Source organism: Lemur catta, chromosome 7 (genome assembly GCF_020740605.2).
Source record: "Lemur catta isolate mLemCat1 chromosome 7, mLemCat1.pri, whole genome shotgun sequence".
Classification (NCBI taxonomy): domain Eukaryota; kingdom Metazoa; phylum Chordata; class Mammalia; order Primates; family Lemuridae; genus Lemur; species Lemur catta.
The window spans coordinates 69554968-69573664 of record NC_059134.1 but is presented as its reverse complement, the minus strand read 5'-3'; the positions used below and the strand labels follow the sequence as shown (position 1 = coordinate 69573664).

Below are 18697 nucleotides of genomic sequence, written 5' to 3'. Positions count from 1 at the left end.
ATTATGGATAAAAATAAAACAGAGAAGAGGTTTAAGAAAGACTGGGTAGGTATGGGGGAGGGAATGATACTGCTAAAGTTTCAAATGAAAATAGTAACAATCCAAAATTAAAAGCCAACCTTTTAAGGGTGTTTTATGTATTGAATTAAACACAATTACCAACATTTTGATGAGTATAGTTTTTAGAAGTCAGTTGACCTTCCCCAGTTGACATTCAGACACTAATGGCATTATGATGCAATTTTTAAAAAAACTTTAAATAAATTTTAATAGGATTTTCTATGCTACTTCTAAATGCAAGGCATGTGTATGTCAGGGGCTCATTCTTTGTAGTCATCCTATCTGTTCTGACTTATGGCATGTTTGAAAATAAAAAAGAAAGCGAGGTATAATTTAAATTCTACTTTAAAATAAACAACAAATAACTGCTTTCATTCACAATTACAAAGGTGACAAATTTTTTTTAAGTTTTCCATTCATACTCATTGTCTTATATAGAAAACTATGTCTCTACGGTTTGGTAACTCAAATTCATAATGCTATAAAACTTGGTTCTCCCCCTTAGAGCCAGAGACTGTATGTTTTCCTTTATCTCTCCACTGTTTTGAGCCATTTCCCAGCTCTGTATGAAAGGCAGACTAGCAGGCTGCTTTGGAAGTTGTGTTCCTTAGTTGCCTGGTGAGGTTGGGGTTGGAGTTGGGTGTGTCAGGAGTGGTGACAGGAAGGAGAATTAGCTACTAGGACCCACCCCCCTCACATATGTTCAGATGTGGTACAGCCCTATCACATGCACAGGTAGAGCCTGCTAAAGAGTACTGACTGGAGGACAGCACCTCAAGAGATGTTACTTTAATTAAATAAGAATGTTTGTTGTGTGACAGTATTAGCATAGTACCCAACATATAGAAGTTACTCAAAACATGACTATGAATCTGAACATTTAGATAATAGTTAATCAAAATATGACTGCTGAGCTGGGTGCAGTGGCATGCTCCTGTAGGCCCAACTACTTGGGAAGCTGAGGCAGGAAGATCACTGGAGCCCAAGAGTTTGAGGTTCCAGGTGAGCTATCATCATGCCAGTGCAGTCCAGCCTAGGCGACAGAGGACAGAGCAAGACCTTGTCTCTAAAACAAAACAAAACAAAACAAAACAAAACAAAACAAAACAAGAACAAGAACAAAAAACAAAAGATAAGACTGCTGAATCTGTATCTAACAACCCAAGATCAAAATCCAAATTAAATAGACATTTGCAGTTAATAAAGGTTCAGTATTCCTTGTCCAAAATGCATGGGACCAAAAGTGTTTTAGAGTTTGGAATATTTCATTATATTCCTAATATATTCCTATACTGGATAATATTTCTAATCTGAAAATCTGAAATCTGAAATGCTCCAATGAGTATTTCCTTTGAGTGTCATGTTGGCACTCAAAATTTTTGAATTTTGGAGCATTTCATATTTTGGATTTGCGATATTCAACCTGTAACATTAAATAAATGATAGTATCTCTGTGTTCTTACTAGAATTTAGATTGTCTTCCATTTCTTCCTCGTCTGTATCTAACTCTTCACCATCTTCATCATCACCACTTTCAGCATCATCATCTTCTGTTTCTATCCATTGACCTGGCAGCAAACCAGCAGCATCATAGGAGTTACACAGGGGACCCACTATGTGGGTGATAAAAGATTCTTGGAGTTTTGCTAGTTGAGGAGAAGAACGATCCATGAAGGGACTGATGGGCAGACCAAGATTTGCTTCTTCATCTCCCTGAGCATTGGAAAAGAAAAGTACATTTTTAACTATTGAAAGAACAACTACTGAGCTTTGTTGTTAAAATTATCTTGAGGTTTTTTTTTTAAATAAACATAGTCTATATATCAAAATAATTTTTACAAAAAAGCACCAATGAATCTAATTACTCTATCATTTCAACTGTAAGAATTTCTTTAATATTTGAGAAATCCTAAATAAAACTTTATTCTCACATTCTTTCCAAATCAACCAGTATGGTTGATGTTCAGTTAACAAGGAAAATATACATCTTTTAAAATAAGTATCAGCAATTTTACTAACAACCTGCAAAATTCTACAGTGTCAATTATAGATTCTCTTTCTCCTAGTGGCAAAGGCATAATGGAAATATTTTTGTTGTTGTAGTTATACCTCAAATGAACACAGCTGAATTTTGCAAGTGCTTTTCAATATCCTCCCTTTCTTTTTTTAAAAAAAGGCAGAACCAGACTTTTTTCTCATTATCTTCTGTATTATTTTTTATTTTCAATTCATCTAGTCCTGCTCTGACCTTAGTTATTTCTTTTCTTCTGCTGGGTTTGGGTTTGGTTTGCTCTTCCTTTTCTAGTTCCTTGAAACAATTCATTAGATTGTTGACTTGTTATCTTTCTGTCTTTTTGATGTAGGCATTTAAGACTACAAATTTTCCCCTTAGGACTGCTTTTGCTGAATCTTACAGATTTTGATAATTTGTGTCCCCTTTGTCATTTAGTTCAAGGAATCTTTTGATTTCCACCTTAATTTCCTCCTTAACCCAACAGTAGGATGTTTAATTTCCATGACTTTGTGTAGAACTGAGTGTTTCTGTTGGAGTATTTTATTCTGCTGTGGTCCAAGAAGATACACCGTAAAATTTCTATTTTTTTGAATTTGTTGAGACATGTTTTGTGGCCTAAGATGTGATCTATCTTAAAGAATGTTCCATGTGCTGATGAGAAGAATGTACATTCAGTAGTTTGGGGGTAGAATGTTCTGTAAATGTCTATTAGGCCCATTTGCTCTAGAGTCCTGTTTAAGTTCAGTGTTTCTTTATTATTTTCTCCTTGGAGGATCTGTCCAGCTCTGTCAGAGGGGTGGCTGAAGTTGCCTGCAATTACAATGTTACTGTTTATCTCTTTGTTTAGATCTAGTAGGGTTTGCTTTATGAACCTGGGTGCACCTGTGTTAGGTCCATAAATATTTAAGGTTGTTATATCTTCTTGATAAATTGCTCCCTTTACCATTATATATTATATAATGGCCCTCTTTGTATTGCTTTACTACTGTTGATTTAAAGTCTATGTTATCTGATACAAGAATTGCTACACCTGCTTTCTTTTGATTTCCATTTGCATGGAATAATTTTTTCCATCCCTTCACCTTGAGTCTGAGTGAGTCTTCGTGGGTTAGATGTGTTTCCTGGAGACAGCAGATACTTGGCTTCTATTTTTTTATCCAATCAGCCAGGCTATGTCTCTTGAGTGGGAAATTCAAGCCATTCACACTTATTGAAAGGATTGATAAGTAGGATGCATTTCTGCTCGCTTACAACTTTGACTCAAAGTACAAAAGCAATCCATGTAAACAAAACATTTGTACTCCTGTAATATTTTGAAATAATAATAAAAAAGACAGAACTCTCTAATGAATCCAAATGAGAAAACTCAAGATGAAATACAATTTAAAGTAGAGCTACTATGGTTGATGTGAAGATTCTGGGGCCAGAGCCCTGCCTGCCCTCTGACACCCTCTCACTGTAGCTTCTAGGGTTCTAGAGAGCACAATTTGAGGTCAGACAGATGTGGTTTCAAAACCTGCTTTTGTCACTTACTACCTGTGTGATGCTGGGCCAGCTCTTTGCCCAATTTCATGGTGTGTAAAACTTGAATAATCATCTACCTTACAGGGTTGCTATGAGGAAGAAAGGCAATATTAAGTATTCAGCACAGTGCTGAGCATTCCCCAAATGGTACTATTAGCATTTTAGTCCTAGTGTTTGAACTGGTTAGGTATAAATTACTCCCCACAATGTACAAATTTTGCAGGCAAGCAGTGTTTATCTGAAATAAGCCAACATAACCTTTAAAAAACAACCAGAAACTGTCCCAGTGATTAACTGTCCCATGATTAAAAGTCTTTTATGATTTTATCTTTGTGAGGTAGAAAAACTATTAATATTTTTCCAAAAATAGTTGGATTTATCTATCAGCCTCTGTAATTTCATAGGTATGGTCCAGGAGTTTGGGTATTCTAAGCCCATGACAGTTAAATGGCTATCGCGATATAAAGATAGTATAATTAGGAAAATAAAAAGAAAAAAATTTGGGCAAGGTTATCATTTTGTCCCCATATCTGATGAAGGTTTAACAGCATAACCAGAATTGGAAGGAATTTTAGTTCTGATGAAGTATGATTAGGACTTTCATATGTGATAGGGAATCAGATGACATTTTCCTCCTTTGACATGAATAATGAAACCTAGAAAGATTAAATGAAACTGTCTGAGACAATATATTATTTTTACTGATAGATCTGAAATTATAATAGCTAACAGTGAGCATTTGTGTGTCAGAACTATTCTATAAACTATATATATATATATATATATATTAATTAATTTAATCTTCACAGCAACCTTATGAGGTAGGTACCATCATTATTCCTATTTTATCAATGAGGAAACGGAGGCACAGAGCAGTTAAGTAACCTACCCAAGGTTACACTGACAATAATAAGGAGTCAGGATTCAACCTCAGGCATGGCTTCCAAGTTTGTTTAGTAAGTATTAATTCGATATGCTTTTAAGATAATTCTATAAGTTGGGTCTAAATGAACATTTCTAATGTTATTTCATTGAACTAGTGAGTTTTCTAAACTTGATATACACCACTATTTTTTTATTACCTATTTGTAGAGATAATATAAAGGTAGCATTTTCTTAAGCATAAAATTACCCTTTTGTGAACATGAGATCTACTGGAGATCTCTAAGGCAGGCTTCAATTATTATTGAGAATGAGGATGCAAACTATATATTATAACCTTACAAATTAGGTAAATATAACCATTTATTTCCCAAAATTAAATATAATTTAGTTTAACTGTATCAGAGAATAGTAAAACATTAATAATCTTGGAATATTTATATATTTCCATGATTATACAGTATGGTGTTTCATAACTTATAAACAGCAGAGTGTACATTATTATGTTGGGATGTTTAGCTAAGGTGGTGAAAAACACTGCAAATTTACAATACAACCTGGGGGTAAAAAGTTATACCAGGTACATGGTTATATAGGCTCAAATTCATTGCTCCTATTTTGTACTCATAGTGAGAAAGCCCTCACTTGATAGACATCTTGATCTTTCCTGATTATCAGGGCCAATAACGATTTATAAGAAATGTAATTCTAAAGCCAAGAAGGTGTATTTGATATTTTGGAGATAATGAAATATTAGGCTTGTGGGGAAATCAGTGCACTTCTACATTGTAGGAAGCCTCAAAGTTGGACAAAAAATGGCACAGATTCTGCAAAGTGGTAGGATTATTTTAAAGTCAAGATTTTAAAAGATGTAACAGAAGAGCATGTTTGTATCTTTGGATCCTTGAAAATCACTAAGTATCTATTCTGTTCCCATTCTAGCCTTCTAATTTCTCCTTCTCTGCCAGAACTCTTGCCCAGTTGATGTTTCTATGGCAGGGTAGTTAGACTTTGTATAGCGGAGTTGAAAATGGGTTGATAGTCTTTAAATATATTCTGAGAACACTCTGAATAACTTAAAAACCACTTCATCAGGAAATAAATTTTTCTAGGCTATAGATTCTCAGGATTGAAAGGGACTTTGAAATCATAAGGTAGTCTATCCTTATCTCTAGACTCAAGGGTATGTTCAGTCCACTCCAGACGGGCAATAAACTATTTTTTGTTGCTTTAAATTTTAGCTGCAAAGGCAAACAAACAGATCTGAGAAAATACTAAGAACTATGGCAAATGCAATAGTTTCTAACCCTTGCCAGGCAAAGCAACGCAGATTTCAAACACTTAATATAGCTATTCAAATCCCAAAGGCTAGTGTCTTCACATGGCAGCTCTTAAAAATCCCAGAAATCTCATGTTTCAACTTACCTGCTCATAAAATTCATTGACAATGCCTTCTGTCCATTTCAAATGCAAGTCTCGAACTTTTGCTGGGCCATTTATATCTGCCAGTTTGATGCATACCTGACATACTAAGAGGCGATCATTTTCACTATTCCATTCTATGCCATTACTATTTACATCATTGGCCTATTTTGGAAAAACAAAATTATTTTAGGTTCTGAGAGCTCAGGAGTTCTTTAATAGTTATTGGGTTTTTTTGGGTTTTTTTTTTTGTCTTACTAAATTATATTCAAACTGTTCCTGTCTAAATGACATGAAGAAATTTCAGTAAATGCTTTTTTTAATCAGTTTATACCATAAAATGGACCTCTCTGAGTTAAATTTCTCTTTGAAATGTCTATAATTTTGTTTCAGTGGAACCATAACTTTTTAAAAACATACAACCAACCATGGGTTTCAATATTTGTGATTACCAAAGAGAATTGTAATTTATATGTATGTATATATATGTGTATTATGTATAAGTATATATAGGTATACATCATCAATAAATCATGTAAGAATTTTAACTATTTATTTCTACCTCAGAAAAAGAACACTTAGCCGGGTCAACACAGCAAGACCCCATCTCTACAAATAATTTAAAAATTAGCCAGGCATGGCAGTGTGTGCCTGTAGTCCCAGCTACTTGGGAGGCTGAGGTAGGAGGATTGCGTAAGCCCAGGAGTTTGAGATTACAGTGAACTATGACTGCCCCACTGCATTCTAGCCCAGGTGACAGAGTGAGACCCTGTCTCAAAAATAAAACAAAACACTTAAGGAGCTAAGGAGAAATTGGCTCTAGCTGTGAAAGGTAACATGATACAGTTAAAAGAATACAAGTCTTAAAAGCTGACCCCTATAGTTTTAAATCCTGATTCAGAATGATCTACTAATTCAGTGTATAATATTGGAAAAATTACTTAACCTATTTGACTCTAACTTTCTTCATCTATGAAATAGGAAAAGTAATATCAATGAGGATAAATAAATAAAAAATGCCTACTTCATGGTAAATGCTAAATAAATATTAACATTGTTATTTAAATAAATGGTAATTACCATTATTACTTGGGCAAACTAGTATGACTTTCAAGAACTCAAATTTCCTTTTGTAAAAAATGAAGAGAATGGGCCAGATCATGGCTTTTGAATTTTAGTGTGATGGTTGTTTTTCTTGGCATCAAACTCCTTTGTCAGAGGAAAATTTAGGAAGAACACCATCACAGAAAATACTTAAAAGGAGACCTATTTTGATTGAAACTGGGTAGGAGGTCTAGAGCCCCACTCATATGGCATTTTCCTGAGACTTCAGCATAGAAGTCTTTGAGGAACACAGATTCAAAAGTATTGGGTGAAATAATCTTTTACCTGTAAAAGGTGACTTAAGCACTTAAATGAATTTTATTATTAAATAAAAATAAAAGGGAATAGAACTATATGACTATGAAACCATTTTAAAGGTACCCTGATTTCTTGCTGATTTTAAAAAGTATTTTATTATTATCATGATAGCAACACATATCGGAGTCCCCTTCCAGGGGTTAAATCTAATACTCCTTTTGTTACCAGTTTCTCTACCCTGAAGGTGCGGCTTCCATTAGGTCATGAAAGTCATCAAGAAAGCAGCAGCTTCTTGCCAGCTAACAGGGGGGCATCCTTCCCTTAGGGATCTAAAGCAGTGCTTCTCAACATTTTTTCACCCCAAATGTCTAAGGGATAGAACACACTCTCAGTACCACTCTCATACTAGGGCAGTGATTCTTGATCTCCCAGTGATTGAATTCTTTGAGGGGAGAGACTTTGACCTGTTCTTTCCTCATTTTTCCCTAGCACAATGACTCAACAGAGTGAGCAATCCCAATAAATAGTTGTTGAGTGAGTGAATTATTCTCAAGTAGAAGAGGGTATTTCCCTTCCCCTACACTAGGCAGTTAAGGAATCATAATATAAAGAAGGTGTAACAGGCGTGGTGAGGTAAGCATAACTGTCTTCTTAGAAACGTATCTTTAATTCCATATAATGCCTTACTTGACCCTGTGTATGACATTCTCAAATCTGCCCATAATATCATTTGAAATAATTAATTGATTTGTCACTATGTGAAAGAAAGTCACAATAATATAAGTCTATGTGTTGAAAGAAAATATAAAAAGCAATAGTATTTTAGGACATGTTACCATAACAATAAAAATGTTTTATTTTAAAAAATTTAGATGTATATTATTTTACATCAATTATTTATTGTTACTTCATGAGTAGTATTAATTCTGACTTAACATTAAAAAAACAACTTTTATCAGTAACAGTGACAACAATGATTTCCATTTTTGAAATCAAGAACTAATTTGCATAACAAACCTTGGCATTGAATTCAGCAAGAAAATCAAAATGCTTTTTAAGATCTGTGGCAAGGATTGCTTCAATGACTAAAAAACGAAAGCGCTTGAATTCCACATGATCAAGATTAAGAAGGAAGTTGTATTCTGGGCGAGAAAGATATAAATTCCAAGCTGATGCAGCATGATGATTTTCCAGAACAGATTTGTCGTTGTACAAAACTGCCTAAAAAGGAATACATACAGAAAACGAGATAGGCATCTCAAAGATATTAAACTTTAATAATTAATAGGATTGGGGCTGGTTGGAAGAATACAAACAATAAGTGCCTATGATATACCAAGCATTTTACCAGGTATTTTAATACCTATGAGAATGGATTGTGATCATCTTATAAATGAGTAGATTGAAGTGCACAGAGGTTGAGGTATACCTTTCCTTCCAGCACGCACAGCTAGTAAGTGAAAGGGTTATTTGTCTCCAAAGTTCATCTTCTTTGCAGACACCCGTGCTGCCTCCCAAGAGGTATAAAGTTGATATTTTGAGGTCTACTTCACTTAATCAGTAAACCTCAGAAAAAGCTTCTGTTAATAAAGTCATTAAGGATCAAGAGCAGGTATAGGGATACATTTCTATTCTTTAGCCAGCATGAAGTCAGTGGTGATGGGGACTTAAGAAGAGGAGGCAGGAGTACTGCCTGGAGACCCACGTGTCTGAGATGGACATATCCTATACTCTCATCCTGACACAGTGCCTGGGAGTAAGAGAGAAGTATGAAAAAGGTAAAAGCACAAATACTCTGGTTCAAATGGTGTGGAACCACTCACTTTTTCTCCACCTCACTCCAGTGGAAGACCCTGAGGTGTCTCCTCAGTACTCTAGGACTTTGGAATACAGATTCAAAACCACTGGAGTATAGAATTTCTAAAGCCTCTTCCACCTCTAAAAATTAAGCAATTTTTCAAATTATTAAAAAAGCATAGTAATTATTAAAGAACTTCCACAGTCAAGTTGTGCTAAGGGCTGGGGATAAAAAGAGCTTACTGTCTAACGAGAAAGGACAGACAAAAATAGGAGATCTCAGGTAAGATACCTATTCTTGCAGCTTAATTAAATCGCTCTACTTATTATTTGTGAAAATTAGCCATAGCCTGGATTTAAGCACAGATGCCTAACACCATATTATTATTTTTTACACTATTTCATTTTAGGTAAGAAATGGTATGATTTAAACTTTGCGATGGGCCATATAAAGGCATTTCATACTAACCTTAATACAACTTCTAAACATCATAAATTCCAAAGGGAAAGAGTAAGCTTTGAAAAAAAAAAAAAAAAAAAAAAAAGAGTAAGCTTTGAAAGCTCCCTATGAGGTCAATTTACATTTAATAGCGATTTGACTAATTCATACTCAAATATGATGAAGACTGATAAACTACGAGAATAGCTTTGTCTGTTCAGGAAGAAGTAATCATATCTCAGACTCATTAAAACACAACGTACAATGAGTACCCTGTGAAGCTAACTGACTTAATAAACTCTCAGCTAGCAAAATCAGTTTTAAAAAAATGAGTAAGTTCAGAATTCCTTCACCATTCAAACTACTCTTTGAAATTACCAAAGAATATGAAGTGAGGCAAAAATATGAATCAATATTAGAATCTAAATATGATCACCATACTGGAAAATTCAAAGACAGGGTGAAAATGAGATGGATTGAGGAAAGGCCAACTAAGTCACTGCATGAGAAGGATAAACCTACCTGAAGAGTAAGTGGGAGGTGTCCCCTTCTGAACCCCAATATAACTCACTAGCTCATAGCTGAGTGGTGGCAAGAAAGATTCATGGAGCAGTAAGTAGGAAGCAAACGTCAATTCTACTAAGGAAGAATACTTGGAGGTAGCACATATAGCAGCAGACCAAGCTTAAACTTAGTAAGAAAAACATTCCAGGTAAAATAGATAATGAAGCCACAGCTAGCTCTTACTGAGGGCTCTTTATTTATTTTTTTTATTTCAGCTCTTCATGGGGGTACAAAACCTCAGGTTACATACATTGTCCGTGTCCCGCCCATCCCCCTGAGTCAGAGCCCCAGGCGCGTCCACTCTCGAGACAGTGTGCCTGGCATACACCATGCAGTCATATATGAGGGCTCTTTAAAGTAGGGAAGGAAGACAGTGCCCCAGCTACTTTAGAGCTGCAGTATATTAAAATCCTTTGACTTTGTGCTAAAGTACTTTGCTACCTTCTTTATCTAGCTATAGATCCCTTCCTTCTCTCTACAGGCAAATACATCTATAATTTGGCAAAACAAATTAGTTAGTCATAAACCTTACTTTTCACCCTCTGAGTTGGAAAGATCTAAAAATGGGTTTAATACAAACTGATAGAATCTTAGCAAATAGTAACACCTTTCAATGAATATGAGCAAAAAGAGAAAACCCATCAGACGTAAGAAAGACAGATCAAACAAAGGAAGAGTCCGACAAAGGTGAATAAATGTCCGTTTAAAAAGTAAGAAACAGGAGGAAATATTTTTTAAAAATCTAGGTTATAGTCATGATTTGATGACTAAGAGGGTACTTCAAGTGAAAAATCTTGGATTAAGAAAGACCGTTCGTTTAAAAAATAACAATCCTAACTTTAAGAAAATCCAGTAGAGGTAGCAAACAAATAGGATGCTACAGAAAACAAAGCAGCTAGTTTTAAAAAAGACATTTTAAAGAAACAGTCTTAATGAACAGCTATCACCTTGGGATTCCATTACCCTAAGGTTCTGGGTTTGTTCTAAAATTCCTAATAATCTCATATCTTCTTTTGTCTTAGTTACCACCCTTGTTTTGGTAGGTGACTTTCTTAGGATGGATGGGCCATGATTTTTTTGAATCATGGGATATCTGAGAATCTCTTTTATTTTGTTCTTATGCTCCATGGTACCTTAGGTGATTATAGAACTAACTTGAAAATGACACCCCCATGCCAGCACCCTGCTTTACTTCTTCCCTAGCACTTATGTCATAATTATCTCCCTCTCTTCTCCCTCAATCTGTCTTACACACACATACACACACACACACACACACACACACTTTATTTATTTTCTTGATTTACTAGAATATAAGTTCCAGGAAGGCAGACTTTTTCCCCTATTTTATTTAATAACAATGCCTAAATACTGTCGTCCCACAATATGATGTACCCAGTAAGTACTGAACAAATAAACAAATGAATAAATTCCTTTAGAATGTTGAAGACTTTATTCCAGTATTGTCTAGCATCCACTGCTGCTAAAATATATATAATGCCAATTGAATTTTTGTTCTTTTACAGATCTGTTGTTTTCATCCTCTCAGGAATTCTTTTATTTTTAAAAATCAAGCTCTGGTGTTCTGAAATTTTTCCAGGATGTATTCTGTGTGGGTTTGGGGCTGTTTTCCCTGTCAATTTCCCTGGCGCTTGGTGAACCCCTTCAATCCAAAGACTCCCCTCTTTTTAGAACTCGCACTAATCAGATCTTGGCCTGGTCCCCCATGTCCTATCTTTTCCTTCCCTGTATTTTCTCTCTCTTTATCTTCTTGGTCCATATTCTAGGAGCCATTACCTGGACTTTTACTTCCAATGCTTGTATTATGGTTTTAAAAATTCTGCAGTAATTAATATATTTAGTTTCTAAGAGCTCTAACTTGTTTTCTAATGTTTCCTTTTACAGTTTCCTCTTCTTATTTTACAGATGCAATATTTTTCCAATTCTCTGAGAATACTTTTTTTTAATTAAATGCTTTTCTATTCCCTAGATTATCTTTTCCCCTGCGGTCAATTATTCTTTTCATCTTAGCCTTTTCTTTCCAGGCTGCTGGCTAATTGTATATGCCTGGTGATCCTGGTTATTTGTTGATATAAAAAATGAATTCTAGATTGCAGGTGTAACTTTCCACTGCTGTTATGTATGTTTTATTGCTGAGTCTCTCCCCTTGGGAAGGATGAGTAGGAACTCTGTGATATGGATGGGGTCTGTTACCTAGCAAGTTTTGCTTTACAATTACCAGACTGGGTGCCAGATGTTCAATTTCCAGAATGAGAAGGAGTCACTCTGGAGTACGAATATCCATTCTAGTAACTCTTATTCTCTCCAGGCAGTTTCCTTTAATATCTAAGAGATGAGTTTTCTGCCTGGAGGTAAATGCAGGGTTGTAGTAGCTCTGCTTAAAAGGGTGCGTGCGTGCATGTATGTGTATGTGTGTGTGTGTGTGTGTACACCCACAGGGAGAGCAAGCAGAGGCAAATAGCATCATGAGTCTCTCTGGGGTTCCAGCCATGCTATGGGCTCCCTCTGTTATACTTTTGTTTTATCTGTCAATATTTGTCTATCTGCTTTTCATTTTCCAGAAATACTATGAAATTTTCTGACCCACTGGTAATAATATTCTTTCACTTATTCCTCTCTGTTGTAATGAGCTTATTATCTTACTATCATTTTAATGAGTTCTCAGGAAGACAGGGAGACAAATACATGTGTTTAGTCATCATCTTGATCCATACTTTGGGAGATAAAACAAATTTACCAATCTCAGCTTAAAATTTTGTTTTCTTTTACCCCAAATCTCATCAAAATATTCTAGAAATACAATTATCTCAAGCACTAATCTCCATCTTTCAGCCAACTTTTCATTTGGAAATAGCTCAAAAGTCTCTTAGAATCTTATTAATACCGACATTCTTCCAGGATACACATGATTACGTGCTTCACCTTCTTTCCTGGCAAGAATTCTCCTGCGTCTTCCCAGCACACTTTCCTTACCATGAAAGGGAAGAGAATGCTTGTCTCTATAATACACTGGAACTATAATATCTTTCACTAATTAAGGCCTGACTAGACCCACTGAGCTTCCAAAGACGAAAGAACCTACTTTATTACTTAACCACATCCTTATCTCATAAGTGCTAGGTGAACAAGGCCTCTTTGGGAGGAACAGAATATATTTCAGAAAAGGTAGGAGTATTACAGAGCAAAGAATTCAGGCATCTTTCAACATTCCACAAAAATTTACTGAATGCCTTTTGTGTGTCAGCTACCATTCTAGGTACTATGAAATAAAAGAGACAGAAATCCCTGCCCTCACAGAACTTTATATTTCACTAAAAAGAAACATATAATAAGCAGAATATATAGTATGCTAAATGATCATTGCTATGGAAAAACTAAAGCAGAGAAGAAGCTTCACAGTGCCAGGAAGAGGATTTTGAAATTTTAGATGAAAGAAGGGGACAAAATGAGCCATACAGATATCTAGGGAAGAGTCCTCTGGGCAGGAGAATGGAAAGTGCTGAGGCTCTCAGAAAGGGAGTGTGTCTAGGATAGAGAGGGAATAAGCAAGGAGGCCAGAGAAGCTAGACTTGAGTAAGTAAAAAAAGAAGAGTTAATGGGGCTAAATAATACAGGGCATTTTAATGACTCTTTTACTAGGAAGCAAGGTTAACACCAATGGAGAATTTGTAACTCACATTTAAACAGGGTAACTCTAGCTGATGTGTGTTGAGAACAGGCTGAAGGGGAGCAGGGAACAAGCAAGGAGACTAGGTAAGAGGATACATTTTTTCATAGATGAACTCTCTAATTAGTCTCCTTTCCATTGTAGCACGTCCTATTGCTTCATTTATTGGCAATTCTTAACAATGAGATGTTGGAAATAACATGATTATTGATATTATGTTCAGACTTCATGTTTCTATTTTGATTAGGACAACAGATATGAGTATGCAACTTGTATAAATTGTATAAATTGTATTTACATATCATTGTTTTAAATTATCTCTATGTGAGAGAGTTAACACTAGAATTCACTTATTTGTCATACCCTTTAGGGAGAGGTAATGAGTAAGTTTGACTCACCTATACACAAAACAAATGAAAGAAGTAATAAAAATAGAGAGTAGACTAGAACAGTAAATAATTTCTATGATAATTAATAATATGATATTAATATTAATCAACAATTAATAATTTCAAGATATCTGACTCAGGAGTTTCTCATGCCATATAAAACAGTAGAAAACTTTCCATATGTTATCTCTTTTTACCCTTAATCATATCAGATACATATTTTTAGGTTCAGAAGAATAAACCTTTATTTGAGTTCACACAACTAATAAGCAGGCAACAAAAATCAAACACAGGACTCTTGATCTTGAGTCCAGTGCTTTTTCCACTGTGCGACTACTCCCCAATCTATGATTCTCAAAAGGAGTAGTATTTTCAAAGACTATGATATATTAAATCAGAGAGAACGGGCACCTGATTCTTGCAGAACGGTATTGCAAATGGGGAAATATGTGCTCCTTGGGGGCAGTTTCTCCCAAAACAATAGTTAGAAAATGGGCAAATATTAATAACTAGGTCTAAATTCATCAGAAAGTTACCTGTGGAAATCATAAGCTACTAATAAAATCTCATTGGAGAAATGAAAGACATGGCCCTTTTAACCCATTTACACACACACACGCACCCCATTATACCCACTTACACATGTACATACACAGACCTCCCTATATTCCTCCCTCCCACCCAAATACATGCTTGAGATTCAAGAGAATTTATCTCTTATATTCAAAAAGTTGGAGTGTATGAAAGAGATAAAGGTGAAAAAAGAAACACAGAAAATGGCTACAGAAGATGAAAGTATCAGAACTGAGATTTAAACACACAATGATTAAGTGAAGAAGTCAGATGAATTCAACAATTATTGAGTACCTACTTTCTTTGTAAGGCATGCAGTTAGAAACACACCGATGATATTTCAGGCATCCTCTGCATAAACAAACCCCACTACCACACTAAGTTCTATTTAACCCACAACCACACTAAATTCTACTCAAAGCCATGTATTTAGTTCCAGGTCCTAATGTGTAAAACCATTGCAATTATAGTATCCATTTGTTGGGAACTCCTACTTCTTTATGAAAATTGTAACTCTAAAGGAACTTTACATCTTATCAGCATACCGAATACAAAATAATATTACACCAGAAGAATTTTTACATACAGTTGTATATTCAGAGCTAAGAGATTTAGGGTCTGGATATTAAGGCAAATCTTATGGGGAAAAAGAGAAAAAAAGAACAACAGAAAGATTAATAGTTCTCCTCAACCATTGTAGCTTTTAGCCATACAATTGACCTAACCTAAACAGAAGAAATATAAATCTTATATACAGTCAGGAGTTTTGTCAATTTGATCAAAGACAAAATATTGACAGCAAGTACTCTAGCATTTGACAAAACAATGAATTACTATTTCAAGTACTGTTTACTATTTTCTAGTTGAAGGTGATTTTTCTCTTAATTTGCTAGCACATATATGTCAATGCCATGTGTTCATTCAATTAATTAAAATCTAGAGTCTTAAAGTCAGATGGGATGGCCATATGATCCAACTAAAGAATGATTTATAATGGGATATACAGCATGCTTGTAAAATTTCAGAATTATTCTTTAAATTTTATGAAAAAGTATTTCCTACCTGAGGGGCATTTGTAGCCACTAGAAATGCATTTGTCCGCCCTGGGTGATCATAATCATGCATGGCAGCTGCCACGTACAGAGCCATCAATTCTAATGCAGGAATGTTTGAAGACAGGCAGCCATAACTCTCATCTGGAATAGAGCAGCTCTTCGAAGAAATATAAGCTATTTGCCCACGGTTAATTCTACCATCAGAATCTGAGGAATAATAAATCATAAAATAAACCAGCATCAGCACATAACAATTATGCATGCCAAGGAGACGATTTCCATAGGTAATGTGATTACTTATCTTACTTGTTGACTTAACTAAGAAGTAAACTCTATGAACTTAAAAGAGGTTTTTATTACCAATATGCATGCTAATACAGAGGAACACTGTTAAATATGACCCTGAAGTTGCTTACTTTACAAGACAGGATAGGATTCTCATGCCAGTTTGATGTCAACTCAGGCTAATAATAATTTTAAAAAGCCTCTTATTTTTAAACATTTGTTATTAAAGGGCTAGATATAATGGTTAGGGTATAGGATGTAACAGAAAAAAGCAATCCTAGCGAATAAAATTTTATGAAACAAGTATAGAGATTTAGGAATTTAATGTATTGCCAAACTAAGTTCTCAACATAGATGCTTTTCAAATCTCATCTAGAAAGATTAAATTTCATTTGAAGCCCCTTTCCCCTTTTTCCTTCCATGAAGCTCTGTATAATATAATGGAATGAAATGCTATGGAAAATGAAAAGACATGAAAAACTGGAGAATGTATCAGTCTATATAACTCTACCCTCTTGTCAGAAACAACATTTTCACTATCCACACTGTTTTTGGTGTCTTAATACTTTACCATTCATTTCTTTTTTATTATATTTTGGTGGCTTTATCTATCTAGATGATTATTCCATAATTTTTCTAAATGAATCTTAAGAAAGTATAAGTACGGAAAAGAAACAAAGAAAAAAGAAAAACAAAGAAAAAAAGAAAAAAGAGGAGACAGCACATAAAACCCCAAAGATATGAGAGATACAAAATTTCCCTGGTTGTATTCATCAGTGGAACCTAGCTTCCCAGGTCGGCCGAGACCGGGCGCCTTCAGGGCGGCGCGGCCTCAGACCATCAGTGGAACCTAGACATAATGTTCTGTCTTGTTAAAATTCAAAATGATTTTTTAACTCTAATTTAGTTGACTCGATATTTGCCATCAAAAGAATTTTTTATCATAATGACTTTAATACACTGGTGACAATTACAAAGATACCTCATTATTTTCATGCTATTTATATTTGTACCTAAATTGAGTTTTAGAATAACCCACACCAGAGCTATGTTTAAAAATTATTTATTTGTTTATTATTTTTAAAGATGGGTTCTCGCTATGTTGCCCACGCGGGAGTGCAATGGGTATTTACAGGCATGATCATCATAGTGCACCACAGCCTTGAACTCCTGGCCTCCAGTGATCCTCCAGCTTTAGCCTCACTTACCACTGTGCTTGGCTTAGAGCTATTTTTAAAATAATCATAAAAAATAAAAACAAGATAGTTAAATGTATGAATATGGATATACATAAGCAATCAAATTTCTAACAAGAAGACTTTAACAAAATCAGAGTCAATAATTTGAATTTTTTACTATGTTACATATATCCTGGATTTCTCCTACAATTTAAAAATATATAAATAAAATTAAAAATGGCAAAAGATATTCTTTTAAACTCAATAATTACTTAGAATTGGCATATTAGGATCTTAATATATTAGTTTGTATATGCTTAACAAAAAATTAATAGTATGAAAAAGAACATAGTTAGCAAGGACAATTAAACATAATTATTGTGAATCCCGTTTATTTGCTTCCTTTCAGAAAATGGTGATTCTTTTAATTTGCTGACTCATTTCAAAGAAGGCCTCAGTAAAAGATACCAAGATTGGAAGGGAAGATGCAAACTATCTTTATTTGCAGATGGCATGATCTTATATATATATAGAAAATCCCAGAAAATCCACTGGAAAAACTACTAGAACTAATAAATTAATTCATCAAGGTTGCAGGGGACAAGATTAACATGCAATAATCAATTGTATTTCTACATAGTAGTAACAAACAATCAAAAAATGAACCTGAGATAACAATTCCATTTAGAATACCATCAAAAAGAGTAAGATACTGCAGCTGACTGAGGCAGGAGGATTGCCTGAGCCCAGGAGTTTGAGGCTACAATGAGCTATGATTGCACCACTGCATTTCAGCCTGGGTGATAGAACAAGACCCTATCTCAAAAAAAAAAAAAAGATACTTAAGAATAAATTTAACAAAAGTAAAAATCGAGTATTCTGAAAACTGCTAAATATTGAAAGAAATTAAAGAAGACATAAATAGGCTAGGGCAGGTGGATCAAGTGGATCATGCCTGTAATCCTAGCACTTTGGGAGGCTGAGATGGGAGTATAACTTGAGACCAGAAGCTTGAGACCAGCCTGGGCAACATAGTGAGACCCTGCCTCTACAAACAAAAATAGAAAAAATTAGCTGGGCATGGTGGCATGTACCTGTAGTCCCAGCACTTTGAGAGGCTGAGGCGGGAGGACTGCTTGAGGCCAGGAATTTAAGACCAGCCTGGGCAACATAGTGAAACCTTGTCTCTACAAAAAATAAAAAAACTTAGCCAGGCATGGTGGCATGCACCTGGAGTCCCAGCTACTCGGGAGGCTGCAGCAGGAGGATCACTTGAGCCCAGGAGTTTGAGGCTGCAGTGAGCTATGATCATGCCACTGCACTCTAGCCTGGGTGACAGAGTGAGACCTCATCTCTTTAAAAAAAAAAATCTTGAGACAAACAAAATGAAAACACAATATACCAAAACGTATGGGGTATAGCAAAAGCAATTCCAAGAAGGGAGTATGTAGCAATAAACTATATT

At 35.0% G+C, this 18697-nt stretch overlaps 1 protein-coding gene across 2 annotated transcripts in view; it reads right to left on the bottom strand.

The window, feature by feature from the left end:
* PDE3B (phosphodiesterase 3B) overlaps positions 1-18697 on the bottom strand; it is a 123687-nt gene that overhangs the window by 745 nt on the left and 104245 nt on the right. The window contains exons 12-15 of one of the 2 annotated variants that reach the window (XM_045557586.1): positions 15777-15976; positions 8282-8485; positions 5906-6067; positions 1524-1773 (exon numbers count right to left, since the gene is read on the bottom strand). In XM_045557586.1, coding sequence (XP_045413542.1) covers positions 1524-1773; positions 5906-6067; positions 8282-8485; positions 15777-15976 — 816 coding nt within the window. The remainder of the gene's footprint in view (positions 1-1523; positions 1774-5905; positions 6068-8281; positions 8486-15776; positions 15977-18697) is intronic. The other variant, XM_045557587.1, reaches the window with a different exon arrangement.